Below are 16,422 nucleotides of genomic sequence, written 5' to 3'. Positions count from 1 at the left end.
TTCTGCCTCTCGAGGAGGCAGAGTACTTATGCCGACAGGAGAGTGCTCTCCCATCAGCATAGAGCGTCTTCACCAGATGTGCTACAGCAGCGCAACTGCATCGGTGCAGCTGCACCTGATGTAGTGCTTCTAGTGTAGACTAGCCCTGACCGTATTCATGGGATCGTAGTCTGTTTCTCTCTGTAGCTGGATCTGCGTGTGCAAAGCACCAGAGTGCTCTTTCAGCTGCTACTGCTGATAAGGTCCAACTTGCTGTACAATCTCAAATTCACCTATCGGCCACGTACATACATTAAGCAGGCCAGGAGTCTAACATGCATGATTTTAAGTGCTTTTTGAAATGCTATTGTAATCATGCAAGTTTTTTCAGGCATGCTGTTAAGTTGGTTAACATGTTAACTCTACATATTTGTAATCTTCATGGATCTAGAAAAGGTGGAGAGATTGGAATTGAGAGCTGGAAATATTAGCAGATGTGTCAGCATTGTCATTCTCTTCCAGCTGTAAACACCACCCCCAGCAGCTGGAGCCTGGACAATGGGAAAGAAGCCAGGAACATGTCAGAAAGTGGAAAGCTTATGTCTCCCCCTGTGCCACCAAGACCCACACAAACTGGTGAGTATATGAACATTTCAGGCCATCCTCCAATACAAAATGATTTACTTGATAGTTTTGACTCTTTCCACTGTGATTAACACTTAACTCCCTTGGCAGGCTAATTTATCAGTTGATTGCTGTGGATGGAAGACTGTAGAACTGCAGTTGTTCACCTTGTTAACATTCTGTACTCTTGTAACATTCCATTTTCAATATCCTGCATCTTCACTGAATGACTTATTAGAGTCAAACATGTTAATACCAAAAGAGAGTATTGATTTTTTTTGTCTTTTGACCTTACGATGGTTAGAGGTTAGTAATCACAAACTGGGCACTATGAAAAGAAGGATCTTATTGGGTGGTGCTGTATAAGCTGTCATGTAAGTCCATGGTTTCAGTTTCATTAACCAGTTTGCCCTTCAAAAATCATTTGTCAATTTAAAAGAAAAGATATTTAAATGCTACTTTAAGTATGATTATTTTCAAGTGATTGAAGATATTTTCCATTTATCCTCATGCCTCACAATACACCATGGACCTTCAGGCTTCTGACAGAAGCATGTTTTGTCATGTGTTGTTGCTTCTTTAACACATACATATAGAATTTTGTCCTTAAAAGAAAAAGCAAAGGGAGGGGAAGAAAGCATGATAAGGAAATGTTTTCAATCACGTTGCCAGTTAGTTTAGAATGATGTAAAAATTGCCAGGGGAGATGAGTGCATAAATATTTCATGCTGTATGTATTCTCTTGTAAGATAACCTTTGCATAACTTTGAAAACAAATGAAATCTTCTAAAGCATGCACAGCCTTTGAGCAAGATGCACAGAATGGAACAGGGGGAGGTATTGGGTAGTAAAAATTGGATCATCTCTTTTCCATTAACAACGCTTTCCCAAGAATACCTTTGTATCTTTTTTTTTTTTCCTGTGAACTATCTAAACATACTGGTGACCTTTTGTATCTGGTAGAATTTCTGTGATAAACTTGATTTACGGTTTTCATGAGGGTGGCATTCTAAAATATGTTTAGTTTCTGTGAAATTGAATTGAAACCTTTCTAACTTCACAGCTTCACCAGCAAGGCATGTGGCTTCAGTTTCCCCTTCTCCTGCTGGCAGATCTCCAATGAAGGTACTGGCCTATTCCGTGGGCCTTGTTAAGTCTATGTTGTGTGGTGCATAACTTTTAATTTATATTGGCTGAAGGAAGCAGTTTAGCAGGATTTCCAGAATACACCAACTTTCTTAGCCCGCAGTGACAATTAAGTAAAACCCACTTCATTTTTCCTCTGCCATATGTTGGACTCAATCTTTGGCCCTTCTTCCAGCCCCTTTGCATTGCCTGAGGAAGTTGCCCCTAAGAATCTAATCTAAATTCCATTGATGTAAATGAAAATTTTTCCATCTTTCCAATGACTTCAGTGGGCTTTGACTCAGTCCCTAGATGGGCAGCCAAGAATTCCCCCGACATGGGGTGGGGATGCATAAAGCCAGCTCTAAGCACCTCTCTCCACTCCACTGCAGTGCTCACAGCTGTCTGATCCTAGTCTGGAACAGAGCAGCTGAGCACCAGCCAGCCCAAGATCAGAGGAACAGAAAGTTGTTTTAGATCCACGTTCCCTCCACGACTATTCATCTGAGGATTGAGTCTGCTGTGTCTGGATTGTCTCTCAAACTAGCTAGCATAAGTCTAACGTATTTAGTACTTAGCAAAACCTTTTGTATGTGTAGTGTCTTTTCTTATCTCTTCAGGTGTTGGTTGTTGTATATTTCATGCTTTAATAATAATACGTCCTGAGTTTATGAGTAAGTCATAATTAAAAACTAATAATATTTCTTACAGGTTTTCAAACCCAAGCTTCTTTCATTCCTTTCTTCATCAGAATTGTGAGCCTCTGGCCTGTAGTAGTGTGTGGCCTCTTAACTTCCAGGACAGTCAGAGGAGAATAAGGAGATTCTAATGGACAGTATACTACTGGTGCCTAATTATTGCAGTGATGGGCATTATATAAAAATGCTTAGGATAAACTAAGTTTTCAGCAAATCACTAGAAGTCTACACCTTTCCTAACACATTCAATTCCTCACAATTCAGTACAATTGCTGTTCTACTGTAAAGAAATCAAAATCAAAAATGGAAAATTACTGTGATTCTGCTTCCCTGAAGATGTTCTGCTAAAATTTTCCTTCCTGTCTCTTAACTCCTTAGCGTCTGACCAACAAAACTCTGTTAGTTCATGAAGAATTTTGACCCACAAGGATAGCAGTAATGGAGTAGTGTGTGTCATGTCCCCTCTTTGACCATTGTGCACCATCCCCTGCCTGGTATTAATGCTGCCCAACAAACATTGCAAGTCCGATCCTTCACTTATGTCGGCGGCAGAGTTCCCAGGAGAGGCCAATTAAAAATATTTAATCATCATTGAAAAAATTGCTCCAGAGAAAAAACAGAAACAAAGTACAAGCACTAAGACACTTTAATAAAAGATCGCTAGAGCTGAGGAGAGAAAAAAGTAACAGTAAAAAAGAGATTGTGAAAATTTTAAACAAGTTTGGTTTTTTGTTTTCAAAAAAAAAAAAAAAATTCAACCAGTTCTAAAAATCCCCAAATTCTATGTGGGGTAAATGCATAAGAAACCTATTGGAGTAAAATCTACAGCAAACTATAATTATAGGTATTTTTCCCTTCTCTAATGATTCTCACTGACAGGATTCTCACTCCTGGAAAGTAAGAAGCTTCAGAAATATCCCAATAGAAAAATGACATAAGGTAGCACGATATAGGCTCTGCATCAAGGATAGAACTTCATGCCCCAAGAGCACTGACGTTTGAGTGTCGTCATCTGTGCAAAAACCGGTCTGCCTCGGCCAGCAAATCCTATATCTGCCAATGTAGGAATCAAGCAGAGCCTTGAAGTTGAGTAGGCTTCATAATATCCTTGCAAAAGATTACAAGTGAACCAGCAAAGCTGGATTCACTCTCCCCACTTCTACAACATGAATGTAGAAAGGGGAAATCTGGAAACCATAATGTGGAGCTGCCTTGATTTGGAGGCCTCAACAGGAGTACATGGGAGAGATCCTGGCCCTCTCTCAGAACCTGTTGTCTTCATCCTTATGGGGGAGGCTCCGCCTTTTCTGAGGACCAAGAACTCAATACCTCTGACTTCAGGTGTCGACAGTGGCACATGACTGCCAATAGAGGGCCTGTCTTATATTCTACTCCAGTACTATTGTTCTTGAGGATAAATATTTTTTAAGAGTTGAGGGAGTTCGACCAATCTTGTGCTGAGGAGCTAGGACTCATGAGTGAGAATCTTAGTGGATAATATCTTTAGTAAATAATATTTATCACATATACAATAGCTTGAGCTGGCTCATCACCACTTGGCTTAGGGCAAACAATACTTCTAAACCAGGCTGGTGATGGTGATTTGAGTATATTTCCAATCCTGGAAGTCCTGTGGCTTTTACAAGCAGAAGATGCTTAAAATTTTAAATAGCATTGATGCACACTGGAGAATTTGAAGCTACCTGCACTGTTAATGGTATCTGGTAATAAGTTACGGACCTGAAACCAAACACCGCACTGATAAATGCAGGGGAATTCAATAAAAGTTTATTCTCATTTACACAGCTATCATTCCTGTGTTACAAAATTATTAAGTAGTTAATTTTAAAAAAATCATACATGTAATATTAGATATAACACTGCTTCATGTGTGCTCTTTTTACAGCATGATTCATTGCAAAAAATGGGAGGAAAGCTGTAAATACGTTCTAAACCGGAGACTGAAGTAGCAGTACTGAATGTGATGTAGATACAGTGTTCTGGCAGTAGAGGGCACCGTGCTACTAGTTACACTGCAAGCTATGGATACATATTCCATCGTCAGTACTATGAACGTTTTCTTTTTAAACACTGACAGATTTTTCCGGAGACTGATGATAGGAATACATCATTTTAATATAGCTTACTTCCATTAAAATAAATTGTTGACATGAACAGTATTTGATGTATAGTTTGAAAATATAAGCATTCTATAGACAAGCTTTGACTTGTTTTTTTACTGGATCTTAATTCAACCATAAATACGTGTTCCATTTATCAAGCCCCCAAGAATCTGTGCCAAAAAAAAAATCTACCCGGGTTTTTAGTGTTCACGGAGAAACATTGCTCTTAATTCTCCTTCACATGAATCCTTCTCTTTTCTTCTTTGCAGGGATCCATGCAATCATTTACCCCATCTCCAGTGGAATGTCATTCCTCGGGGCTCATATCCAACTCCCCAGTCTTGTCAGGAAGTTACAGCAGTGGAATCTCTTCGCTTAGCCGATGCAGCACATCAGAAACTTCTGGCTTTGAAAGTCAAGGGAGTGAACAGACTATTCCAAACTACAGTGTTTCTGAGGAGCCAATGAGAAAAGAAAGTAAAACGCCGCCACCTTACAGCGTTTATGAACGAACTTTGAGACGGCCTGTTCCGCTACCTCACAGCCTCTCCATCCCTATCACTGCAGATCCACCAGCACTGCCACCCAAACCCCTGCTGGCGCGGCCAAACAATCAGGAAAACAGTAGCCGGAGGACTGAACAGCTTCCTCGGCCCAGGCCTCTTCCTCGGAAAGTGTCTCAGTTATAAGAAGTCACTTTTATATGTACTTGCAATGACTTCTTTACCGTTTATGAAATAATATTTAAATACATTTAGTGTAGGCACTTTAATATTTTACCCAATTTTCTTTTAAATGCTTATTAATATTATGTTGCACATTATTAAATAAAATTAATAATTTTGATTGCCAGGTATTACAGGAAGCATGAATGAGAGAATTTTGTTAATTTCAAGGTGGTAAATATGGATGCATAGCTTTTTGATATCTTATGTTCATTTTTATAAAATATAATTTAATTAAATCTAAAACCCCACAAGCTCTCATTTACATTAATTGTATGCTTTTTACAAAATGTAGGCTATGCTAACTGAGCTAATCACGAGAAAGAAATGCACACTTTCTAACAACATTGTTTGTAGGCTAGAACATTTCTGCAAGTAGGCTGAAAGTTGTTCCCCTTTCCCCATGAACAGGTTGGTCAATTTGGTGGTGGTGGCGGAGGAAGAGGAGGGGTTTTAATGCAAGTTACCCCGCAGTAAAAAGTTGTAAGGACATGGGTTAGAGTGAGTTCTTGAAACAAAATACTACTTTTGTGTTGCTTTTTAAGAGTAACAAATATCCACATTTCATTCAGTGTAGATCACCTTTCTGGGAATTAAGTTCATAGAATCATAGAATATCAGGGTTGGAAGGGACCTCAGGAGGTCATTTAGTCCAACCCCCTGCTCAAAGCAGGACCAATCCCCAATTTTTGCCCCCGATCCCTAAATGGCTGCCTCAAGGATTGAGCTCACAACCCTGGGTTTAGCAGGTCAATGCTCAAACCACTGAGCTATCCCTCCCCCCCTTAAGTTGTTTGTTGATAAGCTCTTTAGTCCTATAACAGTAGCTTATCTTCTGTATCTGGTGCACTTCTTTCTTTTTATGGTGCGATTTACCTTTACTCTTTCAGTTAGCCTATACAGGGAAAAAAAATCTCATTAACAGTTAGTTGGAGGTTTTCTCCTGTCTTTGAAAGTTAACTTAAAAAAAAAAAACCCTCTGTACCAGAAGAACAAATATCCAGATATTCTAGAGGCACAAATGAATGTGTCCCGTTACTAAGGATACACAAGAATCGATACTGGTTAGTATCAAATCAATGCAGTGAGTGAACAAATTTAAAGAATAAGAATCACTGGGTATGTATCAGTAAATTTTTAAAAGATTCAGGGCATTAATTCACAATTCTGCACAAATTAGCAAAATTCCTAACAGCTCTTCATGTATATTCTTACGAGTGGAGGTTTTTGTTATTGTTTGTTTTGTTTTAACTTAGTTGATCATTGTCATCTTTACTGAAGGAAGATGTAGTAGACAGTTCTAGGTTGAATTTCACTAGATAGCATCCGTAAAGCTATGGAAAGCTAATGCCCAGTCGTAGGAGTGTGGAAAAAGCACCTTGTGTATGTACTTTTCGTAGCTCTCTTTCTTTTTCTTACTGTTTTTAACACTTGGTTGACAACAGATTTATGAACTGTATTTTAAATCATGTTAAAAATATTCTCCTTTTTTGGGGAAGCTCATGTTGATTTTAATTGTTTGCTTTGTTGATTGCTTAACTGGAAGAAAGTGACCACTTTTTATATTCTCTCAATGAAACCTTCAGCAGGTATGTGCTGTTGATGGTAGCTATAGAGGTTTTCTATAATAAATGTTCAAGTATTTTTGTACATAACTGGTTAATTTTAATGAGGAGCGTACCATTATGTGAAAAAAGAAGCAAACAGTTGTGTATGCAGTAAGATTGTTATAATTATGCCAAATACTTTATGTATGGAAAAAAGAATATTTGTACATATGTGCTTTTAACAATAATTCTGCCATATTGACTTTACAATTTTGAATGTCAGAAAAAATTAATATATGTTAAAATATTTATGTTTTAGTGAAAGTATTCATAACTGAAAAAGGAACATATGAATTTTAGCTTTGTATCTTGCCTATTTTGAAGTCTGAAATTCCTTGAACTAGCTCTTGTTTTTGACTATAACATTTTTGTGTCTGTAACCACATTATAAAAGATGTAGAAGGCTACATATTTATGCTAGTATAAAGAGGTAATGCCTGAGATTTAACTAAGGTGTCACAAGTAAGATAACAAAGCTGCTTTGATTTTTTTTCTCTTGTGTAGTTTAATAGATTGGTTGTCTAGTGCTTGAGCACAGTATGAATCAGTGGTGTTTGCTCCTGAAGCCATTTATTTTATTTCTGGCAGTGAGCAGAATTGTTGAATTTATCATTTGCATATATTATTGAAGTCAGCTTTGCAGCAAAACATTTCATGAGGTTTCTGTTTACCCAGATGCTCATATAGGTTGCTGCAGAATAAAGTTACTTGATTAATCTTTATAGTATAATTTGTTTTCCACGTAATAGTTTAATTTCATGACAAACTGATTTATAACCTACTTTCTGCCTTCTTTGCTTCAGCTTGCTTTCTTCTAAAAATCTCCTGGATTGAGTTAGTCCTTTCCCTGCTCGGATCTGTAATGGCTTTGTGAAACAATTGCCAAGACAGTAAAGATTTGGAGGGCATTCACCTGCACTTCTGATCAATGGAGGACTGTAAAATTTACTGTAAGAGTTAGGTTAATTTATGGCAATTTGAACTCCCTGTTTTTATAACCAAGACATCAGGAACGTTCTGAACAATAGGAGACCATAAAAAAATGACAGTGAAGTGCTGTAAAAAGGAGCTGACGCATTTTCTGCTTTGCCAGGTTTGACAAATTGTTTCTGTAGATCAGCTTTTCGTCTTGGCTTCTACAGAAATGTAGTCTGAAATTTGTTACGTATGCTACAACAGCCAGAGCTTGAAAGGCTACTATAAATAAAGCTCTCATCTCAATTTTATGCATTATGAATAAATGTAGTTTTATGACTTATTAGTGACATTAAGCAGTTCAGAAAATAATGCAAGTGATGAATAAGAACACTCCCCCATTATCCAATAATGCACCTGTCATGCTGTCTGGAATGACTCTCAAATGTGAGTGCCTGTCTCAGGGCAGACTGTCAGAAAACAAGGGCAGATACCCCAAAATGTAGGCGGACCATATTTCCGAAAGAGAAAATGGGACACCCCCAGCTGCTCGCCGGAGGGCCCCGCCATGCTGTTGCCCGTCACTGTAATCCTGTGTCGTCGTTCCCCCCTGCCATGTGCCAGGCTGTTTCCCGGTCGCTGGAACCCTGAGGGCCCCCCCTGTGCAATGGGGGATCCCCCACATGTGCTGGAACACTGCTGCCCCCACAGCCCTGCCTCCCCACTGTGGGGGTCTGGAATCTCTTCTCACCCCCTCCACACCCCACTTTTTGACAAAAGTGAGTATGTGTCCTGTTTGCTCTTGCCAACTGATCAAGTCAGCAAGAGCAAACGGACAAATGCCTCCTTTTGGGAAAAAAATCAGGCCATCCGGGACAGGGCTTAAAAAAGGGACTGTCCTGGCCAAGACGGGACAAATGGTCACCCTTCCAAAATGGTGGTATGTTCTATAATTAGATTTCACCAAACCAGTAACAAATGTGAACGCCTGGATCATTATACTAGTCTTATCATGGAGCCACAGACAGTCCCTTTAGGCCAGTGGTTCCCAAACTAGGGGCGACGCTTGTTTAGGGAAAGCTCTTGGCAGGTCAGGGCGGTTTATTTACCTGCCGCATCCTCGGGTTCAGCCGATCGCAGCTCCCAGTGGCCGCGGTTCGCCTTTCTCTGCCAGTGGGGGCTGCGGGAAGTGGCATGGGCCGAGGGACATGCTGGCTGCCCTTCCCGCAGCCCCCATTGGCCTGGAGCTGTGAACCACGGTCACTGGGAGCTGCGATTGGCCGAACCTGCAGACGCGGCAGGTAAACAAACCAGCCCGGCCCGCCAGGGGCTTTCCCTGAACAAGCGTTGCCCCTAGTTTGGGAACCACTGCCTTAGGCTCTCTAGCCTATCTTGCCATCCAGATAAATTAGACTTAGTGGTAATGGTCACATAAACCAAAAATCACATCACCTCAGGTTGCTCCCAGTCCCAAGAGACTAGTCACTTACCCCCGATCAACTGGTATTCCAGATCTTACTCCAAAGACAACGCTGGCAGTCTATTCTACAGTAAAAGAACTATAGGTTTATTAGCTAAGAAAAAAGAATTAGAGTTACTGAATGGTTAAAGCAGGTAAAATATAATAACATGTGAGTCAAAGTTTGTAAGTCCAAAATGATAGTAGAGATGTTGCAATCTGCCAGTTTCCCAGAAGTCTCTCAGGGATACCCAGAATAACTGGGGATCTCTGTCGTCTCATTCAGTTATTCCACCCTGTTAGAATCCAAACAGTCCAAAGATAAAGGATCTCTCTTTGAATCAGTAGTTATAGCTTCTTTTCACAGGCAACAATCTAAGAAGTGTCTGTACCCACACAATGGCCAGTTTCTTTGAATTTAGCTCTCTTCATTTGCATTCAGTGAGTTATTTAGTTACAGGGATATACATAATGGAAATGCTTGTCATTACATTATAATAGGAATAGATAAGTGAAAACAATACAAGTAACATTCCATTAGTTTTCATGAAGTTCTAACACTTGATACACTCTTACATTAAACACAGTTTGATCTAGGGTTATTTAATTACTAGGTATGTATAATGTAAATGTAATGTAATAGTAAACAACAGGATAAACATAGGCAAAAACAATACAATTAACATTGCCTCTGATCTCTATTAACACACAAGTGAATTGGCCTGAATATATACTAATATATTTAACGCCTTTGATAGTCACACACAAGTGAATTGGCCTAAAGCTCTGGCCTGAGCTGGTCTGTCAGTGTCACAGTACAAACACCCAGTTAAAATTGTTGTCAATAGTTTCATGATTGCTTTTCAATATTAACCAACATCTGTATAACACTTGTGATGGTCTTACTTCCAAATAAGGCAGTCAGAGTGTATCTGGGATCCCATAGTGGTAAGTGCAATATGAACTGGCCAGTTTTTTAGCAGTGCAGTACACTGCAGTTCAGAAGCTAGCTCTCTGAATTTCCAGTTATCAGAGGGGTATCCGTGTTAGTTTGTATCCACAAAAACAACGAAGAGTCTGGTGGCACCTTAACAGATTTATTTGAGCATACACTTTCCTGGGTAAAAAACCCACTTCTTCAGATGTATGGAGTGAAAGTTACAGATACAGGCATAAATATATATTGGCACATGAAGAGACGGGAGTTACCTTACAAGTGGAGAACCAATACTGAAGGCCAATTCAGTCAGGGTGGATGTGGTTCACTCCCAATAATTGATGAGGAGGTGTCAATGCCAAGAGAGGGAAAATTGCTTTTCTAGTGAGCCAGCCACTCCCAGTCCCTATTCAAGCCCAAATTGATGGTATTAAATTTGCAAATGAATGGTAGCTCAGCAGTTTCTCTGAAGTCTGTTTTGTTGAAGAATGGCTACTTTTAAATCTGTTGTTGAATGTCCAGGAAGCTTGAAGTGTTCTCCTACTGGCTTTTGTATGTTACCATTCCTGATGTCTGATTTGTGTCCATTTATCCTTTTACGTAGAGACTGTCCGGTTTGGCCAATGCACATGGCAGAGGGGCATTGCTGGCACATGATGGCATATATCACATAAGTAGATGTGCAGGTGAATGAGCCCCTGATGTGGCTGGTGTGGTCCTATGATGGTGTCACTAGAGTAGATATGGGGACAGAGAAGGCAACGAGGTTTGTTACAGGGATTGGTTCCTGGTCTAGTATTTCTGTGGTGTGGTGTGTAGTTGCTGGTGAGTATTTGCTTCAGGTTTGAGGGTTGTCTGTAAGTGAGGACTGGCCTGCCTGAATTTCCAGTGAAATTTCCAATGATGTTGATGGGCCTTGTGGTGGCCCTCTGCACAGGAGTGAATTTCACTCATAAAAATGTAGCCTTAGCTTTAAATTTAATGCAGATCCTGCCTTTAATGTAGATCTGCATAAAGAGGGGGCCTCCTGCAAATAGAATTTTTCCCCTCTACCATATGGAAATAGGGACTCATTCCCCTTATTCCCAGACCTCAGAGAAGCCTCTTTAAATGGTACCAGTGACTGGTGCTGAGAGAATAGGCAAAGACTGAGGGGGCCAGGCAGGAATGGGTGGACAGGTACGTGTAAGTGAGTGGGCCAGGAAGGAATTTGCGGGGCGGGGGGGTGGCGAGTGAGAGAGAGAGCACATCACATCATTCCTCTTCAGGCCTTAAGGAACTTTCCTTTAAAAAAAAAAAAAAAAAAAAAAACCTACTGCCTGGACTTTATTATCTTTTCTGCACAGCCTCTCTGATCCAGAGGTGGCAGGGTCAGGCATGGCCAGGGTGGCTATTTGGAAGCATCACTCCAATACACCCAGGGTACTGGCAGGCCCGAGCTCATGTGGAAGCTTAATACCTCATGACATAGTGATTAAAAAACTAGACTGATTAACATTAACATAGCACACGTTAATTGGATTAAAAGCTGGCTAACTAATAGGTCTCAATGTAATATAAACAGCCATCGAATGAATGTGTTTCTAGTTGGGTCCCCCAGGGGTCTTGCCCTATGCTTTTTAACATATGTATGAATTATCTGGAAGAAAACATAAAATTATCACTGATACAGTTTGCAGGTGATTCAAAAATTAGAGGAGTAGTAAATAATGAAGAGGACTGATCACTGATGCAGAGCAATCTGGATAGCTTGATAAACTGGGCACAAGCAAACAATTTGTGTTTCAATATGTCTAAATGTGTAAATGTATACAATTGGAACAAAATGTAGGCCATACTTACAGGACAGGGACTCTATTCTGGGAAGCAGTGACTCTGAGAAGGATTTGGGGAACATAGTAGATAATCAGCTGTACATGAGCTCCCATTGCAACACTGTGGCCATAAGGGCTAATGCAATCCTTGTATGCATAAGCAGGGAAATGTTGATTAGAAATAGAGAGGTTATTTTACCACTGTATTTGGCACTGGTGCAACCACTACTGCAATACTGTGTCCAGTTCTGGTGACAACAATTCGAGAAGGGTGTTGCTAAACTGGAGAGGGTTCAGAGAAGAGCCCCAAGAATGATTAAAAGATTAGAAAAGATGCCTTATATACTAATGAAGTTCAATCTATTTAGCTTAACAAAGAGAAGGATAAGAAGTGACTTGATTACAGTCTAGAAATATCTAGATGGAGAACAAATATTTAATAATTGGTTCTTCAAGAAAGGTGTAACACGATCCCATGTCTAGAAGTTGAAAGTAGACAAATTCATACTGGAAATATTGTTAACAGTGAGAGTAATTAACCATTGAAACAACTTACCAAAGGTTGTAGTGGATTCTCCATTTCTGACAATTTTTAAATCAAGATTGGAAGTTTTTCTAAAAGATCTGCTCTACGAATTCTTCTACAGCCTGTGTTATATAGGAGGTCAGACTAGATGATCGCAATCATTCTTTCTGCCCTTGGAATCTACAAAATAAAGGAGCTCTGCATAGATGGCTGTGGCTTCCCACAGATCCCTGTGGATCCAGGCAGACTTGGCAGCTTTAGTTGTAGGCTTCATGGCTTTTCTACAGTGGAGGGACTAAAGCCCAATAAGAGAATATGAATAGAATTCTGCAAATGGACCCTCAAAGACAGTTCCTCCCAGCACTATCCTCCACACAGGATATAGTATGAGATGGGCTAATCTGGGCCACTGTTATAAACCACAGCCATAATTTTTATTAGGTGTCCTTATAAGGTCCCTGTGCTTTTAACCCAGTTGTTTACTGATATTTAGTTCAGCAAACTACATTGATTGGTGGTTTTTGTAAACATTAATGTACAACCTTGACATTAGGTGGACCAAACATTGAGAGAGGTCTGGGAATCACCTACTGAAGGTTTAGACCTGCGTGCCTCAATATATGTTCAATCATCGTCAGCTACATAGAGTGACTATTTCTTGGCAGTGGCATTCCTCTCATGCTAGTGGTGAAGAAAACAGTAAAAATTCTCAGTTGTGGATTATTTTAATATGGAACACTTTGCATCTGATAGCACAGGCTGCCACCTCTGCAAACTGCTGTACATCCAGGGTGCCTGGTGCAATGGGTAAACTCTCTGTGCCTAATTTAGAAACCACAATGACCAAAGGAGTTTGATAATGCAGTTCTAATTTGATGCTGTTGGTTTTCCTTTCATAAAAGAAATTATGGGAAGAAAGGAAAGGAAGGGAGGGAGAATTGGAGGTGGAGGGTCAAAATAAGGAGCAGATAAACTCACACTGAAGAGATAAGGATGCAGGAACAACTTTGAATCCAGGAAGCCTCACCTCAGCTGGACATGCTTCAGCTGGGGGAAGGGCTTACAAGGGAATCTCTTCAGCACAGCAAGGTGGCAGGTGGAGAGAGTTCAACTTGCACTCGCTGCCATGGAGGGACTATGTCAGAAGGGTATCCCCAGGAGGAGGACTGCTGCATGAAGCCAGGACTCCCCAGCCTGCAGAGGCCCTGGGGCACCCAAGGAGGGACAGTACAGTAGGAAAAGACCAGGGGAAGGGACTTAGCAGGACCACAGGTAGCTTCGTACAGTTGCCCAAGAGGGGCCCTGGGTCAGAACCTGGTGGAGTGGGAGAGCCTGGGTTCCCCTACCACTAGATGAGGCTGCCACCTCAGACTCTAGCTGCTAGGTGGGAGCTCACCCACTCACAGGTGGATAATGAAGTAAAGTATTTTTTCAGTCAACCCAAAAACACAGAAACAGAGAATGAAGCTGTGGAAAGAGTTGTGGGGATTTGGGGGCGGGTTTTGGGGTGGGGAGGGGATAAATAATTCTAATGAAAAAAACGAACCCAGTATAGTAAAAACTGTATAGTGTCTATACTATAGTAGAGTAGGCCACCTACCTTATTCCAGCTTAAATGCTTCTGGGAGGGGGTAAGGTAATGGCCCTAATGAATAATTTTAGCGTCATGTTTTTCTTTACATTGAATTGTCCGGGGGTTAGGGGAAGTGGGGATGGAGAGGTGATCGTCACAAATTACAGGAGAAAAGAGTCCAAGCCAGTTTTATGATGTTGCCTGTCACTGTTAGAGTTCTTCATTCCAGGAATAAGCTATGTGCTCGCTCGCTCTCTCACTCGCACGCATTTTGCCATAACATTCTCCTCTCAGGGTATTTTAGAGAACAATTCAGCCTCCAAATACAATAGCAAGAAATGGCTGCTGTGATACAGCTCATAAACTGTTGAAATTTCTATGGTAGATTTAAATACGTGTTTTATATCATTGATTTACTATTACTACTGGATCCATTGGAGTACTTTAATTTGCTCCATTTGTTTGAAAATGATATAGCAGGGTGACATATTATACCTCTGCATATTTCTGAAATGTTAGTAACCCTGTTATTTCTTCTCACTGTTCATGGCTTCCCTAGAAGTGTCTATTCAAGGGAAGACTCTCATTTAACAGCAACCCAGACTAAACTCTACAGAGTGTGTTTCTGAGGATCATTTTTGTGGGGGATGCTCCCAGTGCTTAATTTATAATGAAAGAGGTGCCGGGGCTCAAGCAATTTTTACTTTCATAACTGATGCAGCAAGCGGACAGAGATGCCAGGGCTATGGACTGCCAAGCCAGGAGGTGCCAGGACTCAACCTTGGCTAGCCCTGGCACAAATTAAGCACTGGATTCTCCAGAGGCATGTGCAGTCTCCTAGGATGATGATGACAAGGGTCTTTTAAAACATCAGCCAAGGGAGGCAGGGGATGGTTGCCTGTAGAGCGCACGCATTTAAGAATGTGTGTGTTGAGAGAGAGACTGCTCAAGGGACAGGGATTCTAAAATATATCAGGTCAGTAACCTAGTCAAACAGGATAATGTGGTCAAGGCACTGCACAGACAGTGCTTAAACAAAGAGTGAAGCTCAGTACAAAGTGTGCCCTGAAAGTGGAAATATTTGCTCTTACAGCCTGTTATTCCCCAGGCAAAAATACCGTGGGGTGGGGTGGGGTGGGGATGAAACAGTTTTCAGAGGGAACACGAAGGAGCTGAGCTCAGAGCAAGCTTTCTGCACTCCCCTGACCCTTGCCCTCCTTCCTGGTCTTCCGGCCAGTGCATCCTTCAAGAGAGGCAGTACTTTGCAGGAGTGCCCAGCAGGGGTGAACAAAAGGGTTTCATAGAACAAACTGTCACGTGTGCTTTGAAGCTCATTGTCTGCTGTAATCCAGAGAAGCTTTGCTGTCTGCTGTGAGAGGAGGATTCACTGCATGAGCACTATCTTCAGTCCAGATGGTAACTGAAGCCCACTGCTAGTGATGGTCTGATCAGCATGCTCCTGATCATGAGACACCCAGTTCACCTGCATTTGTACTGTGGCTGCAATAGAGCAAAGGGGTCTGATCCAATGCTCATTAAAGTCAATGGAAAGATTCCTATTGACTTCAGTGGGAGCTGGATTGAACCCATGGTGAGTTGGGAGGAATCAGCTGCTACATAATGAACAGGCCTCCCAACTGAAGGAAAGGCACAGGCTAATACTGAATACAATACACTTTGTTACTAACGTTTAAAAAAATCAACACACTCATGAGCTTTTTTAGCTGATGTATTACTGGGAGAAGCAACAAATACTTAACGTGCCATGCTATTCTTAGTCTATTATGGAAGAGGAAGATAGTGTACGTTGGACAGAAGCCTTTTCATATTGCCAAAGAAAGCTTTCACACATTTGCTGTCGCTCCCCTCCTTCCCTGGATCTGTACTGCAGAACTGAAGTAGGTCCTGTCAATAATCCTAAAGCCATATTTTCAAGTGGATTCCAGTCTGAGTTATAGTAGTAAAACCTGACCTGCATGATGATAAACCAGCAAAAATCAAAGCAAGGCAAAAACAGGACTTCACACATATAAACAGAGTCATCCTCAGTGTAGGGGTCTTTTTGCAATCTCTTCACGGTAATAGTTTATTTCCGGCTGACTACAGTGTTTGATACTTTCAAAGCAGTGGGGTGTGACTGTGTTCTCCAATAGTTTTAGATCTTTCAAAAGAGTTGAGAAATTATGAACATCATGTTAATTTTTGCCGCCTTGTAGAATAATATCAAAGAATGTATGTTGTTGTCCTGATTTAACATCTTAAGTTATTTCTGTATCCATGGGTTTGCAATTTCATACATTTCCACTTCAGTTAAAAT

General features: G+C 40.8%; 1 protein-coding gene across 4 annotated transcripts in view; it reads left to right on the top strand.

Annotated features, from left to right (window-relative positions):
* Window positions 1–7,571, top strand: part of DOCK4 (dedicator of cytokinesis 4) — a 420,789-nt gene extending 413,218 nt beyond the window's left edge. For all 4 annotated transcript variants that reach the window (XM_084616809.1, XM_084616807.1, XM_084616808.1 and 1 more), the window contains 3 exons: window positions 502–615; window positions 1,667–1,728; window positions 4,819–7,571. In XM_084616809.1, the coding sequence (XP_084472935.1) occupies window positions 502–615; window positions 1,667–1,728; window positions 4,819–5,238 (596 nt within the window). In that variant the 3' untranslated portion in view covers window positions 5,239–7,571. The remainder of the gene's footprint in view (window positions 1–501; window positions 616–1,666; window positions 1,729–4,818) is intronic.
* The last annotated feature ends 8,851 nt before the right edge of the window (window positions 7,572–16,422 follow it).

This window comes from Lepidochelys olivacea (genome assembly GCF_965140295.1).
Source record: "Lepidochelys olivacea isolate rLepOli2 genome assembly, chromosome: 1".
Lineage (NCBI taxonomy): Eukaryota > Metazoa > Chordata > Testudines > Cheloniidae > Lepidochelys > Lepidochelys olivacea.
This window is presented reverse-complemented; position numbering and strand designations above follow the sequence as displayed.